This window comes from Gigantopelta aegis, chromosome 14 (assembly GCF_016097555.1).
Source record: "Gigantopelta aegis isolate Gae_Host chromosome 14, Gae_host_genome, whole genome shotgun sequence".
Lineage (NCBI taxonomy): Eukaryota > Metazoa > Mollusca > Gastropoda > Neomphalida > Peltospiridae > Gigantopelta > Gigantopelta aegis.
This window is the reverse complement of record NC_054712.1, coordinates 4,691,901-4,704,691: the sequence shown is the minus strand read 5'-3', so window position 1 is coordinate 4,704,691 and position 12,791 is coordinate 4,691,901. Positions and strand designations below refer to the sequence as shown.

At 39.4% G+C, this 12,791-nt stretch overlaps 1 protein-coding gene across 1 annotated transcript in view; it reads right to left on the bottom strand.

The window, feature by feature from the left end:
* Positions 1–12,791, bottom strand: part of LOC121388063 (alanine--glyoxylate aminotransferase 2, mitochondrial-like) — a 61,470-nt gene that overhangs the window by 18,692 nt on the left and 29,987 nt on the right. Inside the window, exons 8-10 of the mRNA XM_041519267.1 lie at positions 8,711–8,842; positions 7,119–7,211; positions 5,031–5,103 (exon numbers count right to left, since the gene is read on the bottom strand). Of these exons, the coding sequence (XP_041375201.1) occupies positions 5,031–5,103; positions 7,119–7,211; positions 8,711–8,842 (298 nt within the window). The remainder of the gene's footprint in view (positions 1–5,030; positions 5,104–7,118; positions 7,212–8,710; positions 8,843–12,791) is intronic.

Below are 12,791 nucleotides of genomic sequence, written 5' to 3'. Positions count from 1 at the left end.
TATAAATTTTTGACCCTTAAATTCTTTAGAGTAGTATACTATCCACTTGATGAATGACAAATACACACACTCCCTCCCCATTCCCCAGTCAGTGTGTTTCGTAAATACTATCCACTTGATGATGACAAATACACACACTCCCTCCCCATTCCCCAGTCAGTGTGTTTCGTAAATACTATCCACTTGATGAATGACAAATACACACACTCCCTCCCCATTCCCCAGTCAGTGTGTTTCGTAAATACTATCCACTTGATGAATGACAAATACACACACTCCCTCCCCATTCCCCAGTCAGTGTGTTTCGTAAATACTATCCACTTGATGAATGACAAATACACACACTCCCTCCCCATTCCCCAGTCAGTGTGTTTCGTAAATACTATCCACTTGATGATGACAAATACACATATTCCCTCCCCATTCCCCAGTCAGTGTGTTTCGTAAATACTATCCACTTGATGATGACAAATACACACACTCCCTCCCCATTCCCCAGTCAGTGTGTTTCGTAAATACTATCCACTTGATGAATGACAAATACATACACTCCCTCCCCATTCCCCAGTCAGTGTGTTTCGTAAATACTATCCACTTGATGAATGACAAATACATACATTCCCTCCCCATTCCCCAGTCAGTGTGTTTCGTAAATACTATCCACTTAATGATGACAAATACACACATTCCCTCCCCATTCCCCAGTCAGTGTGTTTCGTAAATACTATCCACTTGATGATGACAAATACACACATTCCCTCCCCATTCCCCAGTCAGTGTGTTTCGTAAATACTATCCACTTGATGATGACAAATACACAAACTCCCTCCCCATTCCCCAGTCAGTGTGTTTCGTAAATACTATCCACTTGATGATGACAAATACACACACACTCCCACCCCATTCCCCAGTCAGTGTGTTTCGTAAATACTATCCACTTGATGAATAACAAATACACACACTCCCTCCCCATTCCCCAGTCAGTGTGTTTCGTAAATACTATCCACTTGATGAATGACAAATACACACACTCCCTCCCCATTCCCCAGTCAGTGTGTTTCGTAAATACTATCCACTTGATGAATGACAAATACACACACTCCCTCCCCATTCCCCAGTCAGTGTGTTTCGTAAATACTATCCACTTGATGACAAATACACACACTCCCTCCCCATTCCCCAGTCAGTGTGTTTCGTAAATACTATCCACTTGATGATGACAAATACACACACTCCCTCCCCATTCCCCAGTCAGTGTGTTTCGTAAATACTATCCACTTGATGAATGACAAATACACACACTCCCTCCCCATTCCCCAGTCAGTGTGTTTCGTAAATACTATCCACTTGATGAATGACAAATACACACACTCCCTCCCCATTCCCCAGTCAGTGTGTTTCGTAAATACTATCCATTTGATGAATGACAAATACTTAATAAGTATGTTCTTTTAACATCAGTATTAACATTATATCAAGGTCACTGGTTCAAAGCTAAAATTAATATTAACAGAAATTTCCAGAAACAAAATTATTAGTTTTAATTGATTGATTTCAACTTATTTTCGTGTTTATATCCAGGTTCAAGCATGCTGCCGTGGGCACACACCTCAGCTATTTGGGCTGTCTGTGCAGGACAGTGGGTTAGTTGTTAGTTGGTTAGTGAGAGACAAGAGGGTGCAGTGGCCTTACACCTACCCATTGAGCCCTTAAGAACTTGCTCTGGGTTGGTGCCGGTACCAGGCTGCAAACCCTGTACCTACCAACCTGTAGTCCGATGGCTTAACCACTGCGCCACCGAGGCCGTTTTAATAACACCTGATGTAAGTGTAGAAAATGTTTTAAGATTTGAGCCCAGGGGTGCAGAGAGTACTCGCCCGCTCGCCAAATGCAAGTAAACATTCTCATGGCGATCAGTATTTTAATTATGAATTTTGTATATCTATATCAAAGAACTGTGATAAACTTTGTTTTTATTAGAATATTTTAAAATATATTGATTTGTGAATCAAGTTTTGGGGCTCGATTTCATTTGCCACTTGATGCTGATCACTTACCAAGTGTCCTTAATAATGTTTTTGTCATAATTAATATACTGAAGGCCAAAAGAAACTTTACCATTTTCAATTTGGAATTTAAGAAAAAATGAATTGTTTTTAAGAAGTAACTCAATCCAAAACACATAGCCCAAACACAACAATAATGTATGCAGAAAATTATACCCGCCCACTGCACGTTTTGGGTGGAACACACAGAAAAGTGAAAAACTTGTGCACTATGAACAACAGCAATTGCATGTGCAATAAGGGTATAAAAACGGTTTAGACGGCATGTCAGACATCCACACAGAAAAAAACCCACCATAGAAATGCCACGACTGACACCAGAACAATGCGAGAGAGCCCTGGGTATGATACAGATGGGAGCCACTCATGCCCACATTGCCAGAACCTTCGGTTGTTCCCGTGTTACTGTTACAAACATGGAATAAGGGCTTACAGACCATATAGAGGACACTTACTGACACCACAACATCGTCGTTTGAGATTGACATGGGCTAGGACTGTACGACGTTGGCAGCGACGTGATTGGCTGCGGGTTCTTTTCACTGATGAAAGCTGGTTCTGTTTGTTCAGAGTTGATGGAAGACAGCATGTGTACCGCCGTAGGGGAGAATGAGTGGCAGCTTCTTGCGTTCAGGAGGTCGTGCCATATGGTGGAGGGAGTGTCATGGTGTGGGGAGGTATCTGTGCACAGGAAAGGACACCATTGGTCATCGTTCACAGAAACTTGACAGCTCAACGTTACAGGGATGATATTCTTCGTCCAACTGCAATACCATTTCTCCAACGGCAGCCACGTGGTGTAATTTTTCAGCAAGACAACGCCAGACCTCATACAGCCAGAATCATACAGAACTTCCTTAGAGCCAACAACGTAAACGTATTGCTGTGGCTTGCACGCTCCCCAGACATGTCCCCCATAGAACACCTCTGGGATGTTTTGGATCGCCGTGTTCGACAACGACCACACCCTCCAGCCAACCAACAGGAACTGATCCAGGCCCTTCAAGAAGAATGGCAACGCGTCCCACGTGACCTCATCAGACGACTGATTCTTTCTATGCGTCGGAGAATTATTGCTTGTATTGGGGCAAGGGGTGGTCACACACGCTATTAATGTGACTTGTTATTGGACTTGAGTGATTGTCTGTATGCTTTGCATGTCGTCCATGAAGTTGAAAGCTCGATTTGTGTACACCACCTCACTTTGGGAAAATGTGACGTCATTATCAGATGCTGAATGACACTCATTTTAAGTTATGTTAATGTTGACATATCAATATATTTTACCTCATGCGACTATCTTTTGTTGTTTTTACACCAGAGTGACTTAAAACTATGGTAAAGTTTCTTTTGGCCTTCAGTATATATACATTTGATGTCAAGACAGTGTATATTATAATATTATTAAACATTAATATATTGTTCTATAGGCTGGCAAACTAGTAAAAATTCTGGCGGGCTAGTAAATTTGAGTTAATTCTGATCCATCGGGCTAGTGAAATATTTTTTATTTCTGCACCCCTAGAATCCAATCAACATCTGACCTATCAACCCTAAAACCAATCCAATGAACCTTGAGTTACATTTGGTGAACTGTATGAAATAAAATAACTTCAGTTTTTTTTCCAAGTATCATTGACCATGACCTAGTGAGTTAAACCAAGAATTTGGCATGAGAGGCCTGGTCAATGATAGATTTTAGGTCACCACTAATGCTATAAATAAAATGAATACACAGAATTAAATGTCTCGCCTACCATAAATTTATTCAGTGTCGTTGACAAATTGTATCCATGTTTACATCAATGCATGTTAAAAAAAAAAAAAAAAAAAAAAAAAAAAAATCAATTAAAATTAAACTAAAATAAATTAAGAAAACAATTTCAATTTTTTTGTTCCCACATGCATTGTCTTGAACATCCACAGGTGCAACTATAAACCAAGTTTCATTGATCTAGGACTTAAGAGTTTGTGAGAAATGGAGCTAAATGCAAAACTTAAACATTGAGCTAAGTTATGTGAAATTTGACGTCGTTGTTGCTGCAGCTGTCACTGAAAAAGTAATACCTGTATCTCACCTTTTTCCTTTGCAAAGGAAAGACAAGAACACAAATATGATTAACTTACACATTTAGTATTATTAAACTTCTAAGTGAATCTAACTGTAACTCCATGCATCCTAACTAGCAGGTTATGATGGTGCAAGATCACACAATAAACTGCATGCACAAAAATGACTTTTTAAAAAGTATTAATTACCTCATTGTCATATGGTTCAATGATGCTACTCTCAATTCAAGCCTATGAATGATACAGATAGAAACACAGAAAAATAAAATGTCTATGTTTTATTAAAAATGAATTAATGTAAGAGCAATCCCATTTATCTGTTTTAGTTACTAGTCCAGTGGTACAACTTTTAGTTCGGTGTCATGAATGGTATATTTCAAGTTTCAATGACCGTTACCTTTCATTTTAAAATAATCCCATAACTCATATCTGGTTGTGCAAATTTAAATTCAGTCTATTACTATGAAAAAAAAACCCTCCTAAATTTATAATTTAGGATTAGTTAAACTGATTTTTAACCCTAAAAATCAATTTCAAACATTCTCTATATTTGACAGATTGACTGAATGAGTTCACTTGAAATGAAAACGCTTTGACAGAAGTGCTTGAAATCTGAACAGCAGATATAAAGACACGTCCAGTAGCACAATATCATATTTTCCTGTAAAACTAGCGCAATGCAGGATTAAAACACATGGTTTTTCCCCCCCATTATATAGCTTTATAACAAACAAAAATCCAACAGCTACAGCAGTCTAAATGAATTGGGTGCAGTAGACTACAGATGAAACTAAAAGTGCGGCCAGAGGAAAATGATTACGGAGAAAATCAAGAAGTAGCTAGGTGTAGTTGAATGCAGTCAGGCAACAGGTAAGTAGCACTATATGGTCTTACCAATGTCAGGAACAACACCATGCGACTCAAACCCCCAGTAGTGTGTTCCTAATCGGCCAAATCCACACTGGACCTAGAACAAATAAATCTGTTCATTTCAGTTTCAAATCCACACTGGACCTAGAACACATAAATCTGTTCATTTCAGTTTCAAATCCACACTGGACCTAGAACAAATAAATCTGTTCATTTCAGTTTCAAATCCACACTGGACCCAGAACAAAGCATATCTGTTCATTTCAGTTTCAAATCCACACTGGAACCAGAACAAAGAAATCTGTTCATTTCAGTTTCAAATCCACACTCGACCCAGAACAAAGAAATCTGTTCATTTCAGTTTCAAATCCATCTAGACCAATCCGCATATCCACATTTGACCTAGAACAAAACATTTTCAAATCCACACTGGAAATAGAACAAAGAAAATCTTTTCATTTCAGCTTCAAATCCACCTAGGACAATCCATGTTGGACCTAGAACAAAGCAAATCTTTTCATTTCAGTTTCAAATCCACAATTTACCTAGAACAAAGGAAACCTTTTTAATTCATTTTCAAATCCACATTTGAACAAAGCAAATCTTTTCACGCAATTTGAATAATGGTTTTCTCTGAAGGACAAAAAACAAGGCTACAACACTCTAACACTCATCACTCTTGTTGCTTCTTTCAGCTGCTAGATTGGCAAAGCCACCAACACTTATATACTAAACAGTGAAAAGTTAAATCAATCAATCGAGGTTCGAAATGGCTTCCTGTAGTGAAATAACTCAACCATAATGTAACTCCTAAAGCTTCAAATTTGAACTGATTCTTTGGAAGTGATCAACACATAGCTTCGTTTCATCAAATTTCAATATTTTTTCAATCCTTTTGCTAGCATTTGATGACTGCAATCCTTTAGCACAGATTTCTTGGCTTTCTTTTTCTTAAAAGAAGTAGTTAATTTCAAGTTAATAATTCTCTGGCACAGATCAGTTTTAGTTTTTCTCAAATGAAGTATGTGATCGTAAGGTAACAAATGATTTTCCTGTTCAGCTGAGCATGGGGTTTTTTCCACTGGTAAGGCACATACAATTTAATCACAAAACAAAGTGAAACAAATTTAATTTTAAAATACCTCCTGGTTTTATTTATTTCAAGTATACTCCTCGCTCACGTAATCGCGGGTTCCATGATATTGCAGCATTTACAGTTTTGCGGTTTAGCATGTGCAATGCCCCCTGGTGGTATGTTTATTATTAGAAATGTGATGACAGAAAACACATTGTTTTGCCTGTTAACAAATTTGAAGAAATTTTGGGCAAGTATTCATAGTTTTACCGTTTGGTCATAAAATAAGACAGAGTGTGATTTTACTGACACCCCCATGCTTATAAATAGCCCTAGTACTTAACATACACGCATACAATTCTGCTCTGACAGCTATCCGACTGTCGTCTGGTTGTTGACAGTCAAAACGAGGCTATACACGGTAACAGTGTTACTATATTTAGAACGTGCTACCTCTAAAAAGTATGGAAACATTTATTTATTGACAATTTAAACAAAACACATAACTTTTAATATGTTCTAGTCTTGGTTTCTCTCGATAAATAATGATTATATAGCTGCTGAATCTTACTAATATGATAAACAATTTTAAAAATTCAACTATAATAACAGTATAAAATATTGTTGACCATATATTTTACTGTTGAAAGCATAAAATGAAATATGTTACTACAATTGAAAAACAAAACGTTGTAAGTTAACTTTTCTTCGTTTTTGTGTTGAAGTTTGTTTACTAGACATTACTACAGATGTGTGTACAAAAAGAGCCATTTTTGACCCGTGCCGTCCACCGTATTGTAACATTTGCGATATCGTGGTAACCTCCCTTAAACGGAAGCCAGTGCTATGGTGTACTTCCATCAACTGTTTTAATGTTAGAACTGCATTTATTTGTCAACACAATCGCATAGACATGAAGCAGATATAGTAAAAATTGCAATCCAAGTATATTTACCTTCATATATGTAAGTACATTTCTTTATTCCTTCCAAATAGTTAAGTACCACGATATCGTGGTACCCCAGTATATAACTTACCTCATCAGATATACAGACTCCTCCCTTGGAACGAACCAGGTCAAAAGCATCTTTAACAAAGCCCTTTGGAAACTGGACGGTTCCACCCACTCCCTGCACAAATTAGAAACTAAATTTTGATTTCAAATTAATAAAGTTACATTTGGTATCTGATCAACAGCTAACAGAACACAATGTCATCATACAGGGTACAGACACTTCTTTAACCAACTAAATTCCATGGTTTTACATGATTTTTTAAAGGCATTTTCCACAACTGTTTTTAAAGGGATTGTCCTGAGATTGTTCCCATTGTAACCTGTTTTTGACCAAATGCTTTTTTAATGACCAAAATTACATATTAAATACATTTTCTTGTTTACAATATCAATGTCTGTTTATTCAACTGAGGTGTTTCCAGTCTTCCTATTATTAGTTGTATATCAAACTACATCTTACCTCGTAATATACATTAACTAGACATTGACTACTGAGACCTTGCAAAAAGAGTCAAATCACAAGGTCTGCTTTCAGTCAGACTGTTTACAAATAAAACTGGAATGTAACTGACAAGCACGAGGTGTGATTTCAATTCGAATATTTACAACTAAACCTGGAATGTAACTGACAAGCATGAGGTGTGATTTCAATTCGACTGTTTACAACTAAAACTGGAATGTAACTGACAAGCATGAGGTGTGATTTCAATTAGACTATTTACAACTAAAACTGAAATGTAACTGACAAGCATGAGGTGTGATTTCAATTCGACTGTTTACAACTAACACTGGAATGTAACTGACAAGCATGAGGTGTGATTTCAATTCGACTGTTTACAACTAAAACTGGAATTTTTTTTTTTTATTTAACGACGCACTCAACACATTTTATTGACGGTTATATGGCGTCAGACATATAGTTAAGGACCACACAGATTTTGAGAGGAAACCCGCTGTCGCCACTACATGGGCTACTCTTTCCAATTAGCAGCAAGGGATCTTTTATTTGTGCTTCTCACAGGCAGGATAGCACAAACCATGGCCTTTGTTGAACCAGTTATGGATCACTGGTCGGTGCAAGTGGTTTACACCTACTCACTGAGCCTTGCGGAGCACTCACTCAGGGTTTGGAGTCGGTATCTGGATTAAAAATCCCATGCCTCGACTGGGATCCGAACCCAGCACCTACCAGCCTGTAGACCGATGGCCTAACCACTACGCCACCGAGGCCGGTACTAAAACTGGAATGTAACTGACAAGCATGAGGTGTGATTTCAATTCGACTGTTTACAACTAAGACTGGAATGTAACTGACAAGCATGAGGTGTGATTTCAATTCGACTGTTTACAACTAAAAGTAGAATGTAATTGACAAGCATGAGGTCTGATTTCAATTCGACTGTTTACAACTAAAACTGGAATGTCACTGACAAGCATGAGGTGTAATTTCAATTCGACTGTTTACAACTAACAACTGGAATGTCACTGATAAGCTATGCCTGATTTTTTTTCCAGTTAGAATATTTAACAGTAAAAGTGGAATGTAACGGATGTGCAAGGGGTCTGATTTCAGCTATACTGTTTACTCCTAAAACTGGAATGTACTTGGCTAACCTGGATTGACTCTATGAAGAAGGCTCCAAGCTTGTCTTTAGGCATGGAGAATCGGAATGTATCCATCAGTTGTTCGAGGTATTTATCCTTCGCTTCACACTGTCCTTCTGCACAGCTGCATGGACGATCTGTCTGAAAACAAAATACAGATACAAATACCAGTCAAAGTCAACACAGGGTCCATGGGATCAGTAAAAACTAAGAGAGGGTCCATGGGATCAGTAAAAACTAAGAGAGGGTCCATGGGAATCTGTAAAAACTAAGACAGGGTCCATGGGAATCTGTAAAAACTAAGACAGGGTCCATGGGGATCTGTAAAAACTAAGAGAGGGTCCATGGGATCAGTAAAAACTAAGAGAGGGTCCATGGGATCAGTAAAAACTAAGAGAGGGTCCATGGGATCAGTAAAAACTAAGACAGGGTCCATGGGAATCTGTAAAAACTAAGACAGGGTCCATGGGAATCTGTAAAAACTAAGAGAGGGTCCATGGGATCAGTAAAAACTAAGAGAGGGTCCATGGGATCAGTAAAAACTAAGAGAGGGTCCATGGGATCAGTAAAAACTAAGAGAGGGTCCATGGGATCAGTAAAAACTAAGAGAGGGTCCATGGGATCAGTAAAAACTAAGAGAGGGTCCATGGGAATCTGTAAAAACTAAGAGAGGGTCCATGGGATCAGTAAAAACTAAGAGAGGGTCCATGGGATCAGTAAAAACTAAGAGAGGGTCCATGGGATCAGTAAAAACTAAGAGAGGGTCCATGGGGATCTGTAAAAACTAAGAGAGGGTCCATGGGGATCAGTAAAAACTAAGACAGGGTCCATGGGATCAGTAAAAACTAAGAGAGGGTCCATGGGATCAGTAAAAACTAAGAGAGGGTCCATGGGGATCAGTAAAAACTAAGAGAGGGTCCATGGGATCTGTAAAAACTAAGAGAGGGTCCATGGGATCAGTAAAAACTAAGAGAGGGTCCATGGGATCAGTAAAAACTAAGAGAGGGTCCATGGGATCAGTAAAAACTAAGAGAGGGTCCATGGGATCAGTAAAAACTAAGAGAGGGTCCATGGGATCAGTAAAAACTAAGAGAGGGTCCATGGGATCAGTAAAAACTAAGAGAGGGTCCATGGGATCAGTAAAAACTAAGAGAGGGTCCATGGGATCAGTAAAAACTAGAGATGGGATCAGTAAAAACTGAGAGGGTCCATGGGATCAGTAAAAACTAAGAGAGGGTCCATGGGATCAGTAAAAACTAAGAGAGGGTCCATGGGATCAGTAAAAACTAAGAGAGGGTCCATGGGATCAGTAAAAACTAAGAGAGAGGGTCCATGGAATCTGTAAAAACTAAGAGAGGGTCCATGGGATCAGTAAAAACTAAGAGAGGGTCCATGGGATCAGTAAAAACTAAGAGAGGGTCCATGGGATCAGTAAAAACTAAGAGAGGGTCCATGGGAATCTGTAAAAACTAAGAGAGGGTCCATGGGATCAGTAAAAACTAAGAGAGGGTCCATGGGATCAGTAAAAACTAAGACAGGGTCCATGGGATCAGTAAAAACTAAGAGGGTCCATGGGAATCTGTAAAAACTAAGAGAGGGTCCATGGGATCAGTAAAAACTAAGAGAGGGTCCATGGGATCAGTAAAAACTAAGAGAGGGTCCATGGGAATCTGTAAAAACTAAGACAGGGTCCATGGGGATCTGTAAAAACTAAGAGAGGGTCCATGGGGATCTGTAAAAACTAAGAGAGGGTCCATGGGATCAGTAAAAACTAAGAGAGGGTCCATGGGATCAGTAAAAACTAAGAGAGGGTCCATGGGATCAGTAAAAACTAAGAGAGGGTCCATGGGAATCTGTAAAAACTAAGAGAGGGTCCATGGGATCAGTAAAAACTAAGAGAGGGTCCATGGGATCAGTAAAAACTAAGAGAGGGTCCATGGGATCAGTAAAAACTAAGAGAGGGTCCATGGGATCTGTAAAAACTAAGAGAGGGTCCATGGGATCAGTAAAAACTAAGAGAGGGTCCATGGGAATCTGTAAAAACTAAGAGAGGGTCCATGGGATCAGTAAAACTAAGAGAGGGTCCATGGGATCTGTAAAAACTAAGAGAGGGTCCATGGGATCAGTAAAAACTAAGAGAGGGTCCATGGGATCTGTAAAAACTAAGAGAGGGTCCATGGGAATCTGTAAAAACTAAGACAGGGTCCATGGGAATCTGTAAAAACTAAGAGAGGGTCCATGGGAATCTGTAAAAACTAAGAGAGGGTCCATGGGATCAGTAAAAACTAAGACAGGGTCCATGGGAATCTGTAAAAACTAAGAGAGGGTCCATGGGATCTGTAAAAACTAAGACAGGGTCCATGGGAATCTGTAAAAACTAAGAGAGGGTCCATGGGATCTGTAAAAACTAAGAGAGGGTCCATGGGATCAGTAAAACTAAGAGAGGGTCCATGGGATCTGTAAAAACTAAGAGAGGGTCCATGGGATCAGTAAAAACTAAGAGAGGGTCCATGGGATCAGTAAAAACTAAGAGAGGGTCCATGGGAATCTGTAAAAACTAAGACAGGGTCCATGGGAATCTGTAAAAACTAAGAGAGGGTCCATGGGAATCTGTAAAAACTAAGAGAGGGTCCATGGGATCAGTAAAAACTAAGACAGGGTCCATGGGAATCTGTAAAAACTAAGAGAGGGTCCATGGGATCTGTAAAAACTAAGAGAGGGTCCATGGGATCAGTAAAAACTAAGAGAGGGTCCATGGGATCAGTAAAAACTAAGAGAGGGTCCATGGGATCAGTAAAAACTAAGAGAGAGGGTCCATGGGATCAGTAAAAACAAAGAGAGAGGGTCCATGGGATCAGTAAAAACTAAGAGAGGGTCCATGGGAATCTGTAAAAACTAAGACAGGGTCCATGGGATCAGTAAAAACTAAGAGAGGGTCCATGGGAATCTGTAAAAACTAAGAGAGGGTCCATGGGAATCAGTAAAAACTAAGACAGGGTCCATGGGATCAGTAAAAACTAAGAGAGGGTCCATGGGAATCTGTAAAAACTAAGAGAGGGTCCATGGGATCAGTAAAAACTAAGACAGGGTCCATGGGGATCTGTAAAAACTAAGAGAGGGTCCATGGGATCAGTAAAAACTAAGAGAGGGTCCATGGGAATCTGTAAAAACTAAGAGAGGGTCCATGGGGATCTGTAAAAACTAAGAGAGGGTCCATGGGATCAGTAAAAACTAAGAGAGGGTCCATGGGATCAGTAAAAACTAAGAGAGGGTCCATGGGAATCTGTAAAAACTAAGACAGGGTCCATGGGAATCTGTAAAAACTAAGAGAGGGTCCATGGGATCAGTAAAAACTAAGACAGGGTCCATGGGAATCTGTAAAAACTAAGAGAGGGTCCATGGGATCTGTAAAAACTAAGAGAGGGTCCATGGGATCAGTAAAAACTAAGAGAGGGTCCATGGGATCAGTAAAAACTAAGAGAGAGAGTCCATGGGATCAGTAAAAACTAAGAGAGAGGGTCCATGGGATCAGTAAAAACTAAGAGAGGGTCCATGGGAATCTGTAAAAACTAAGACAGGGTCCATGGGAATCTGTAAAAACTAAGAGAGGGTCCATGGGGATCTGTAAAAACTAAGAGAGGGTCCATGGGATCAGTAAAACTAAGAGAGGGTCCATGGGATCTGTAAAAACTAAGAGAGGGTCCATGGGATCAGTAAAAACTAAGAGAGGGTCCATGGGAATCAGTAAAAACTAAGACAGGGTCCATGGGATCAGTAAAACTAAGAGAGGGTCCATGGGATCAGTAAAACTAAGAGAGGGTCCATGGGATCAGTAAAAACTAAGAGAGGGTCCATGGGATCAGTAAAAACTAAGAGAGGGTCCATGGGAATCTGTAAAAACTAAGAGAGGGTCCATGGGAATCTGTAAAAACTAAGACAGGGTCCATGGGGATCTGTAAAAACTAAGAGAGGGTCCATGGGATCAGTAAAAACTAAGAGAGGGTCCATGGGATCAGTAAAAACTAAGAGAGGGTCCATGGGATCAGTAAAAACTAAGAGAGGGTCCATGGGATCAGTAAAAACTAAGAGA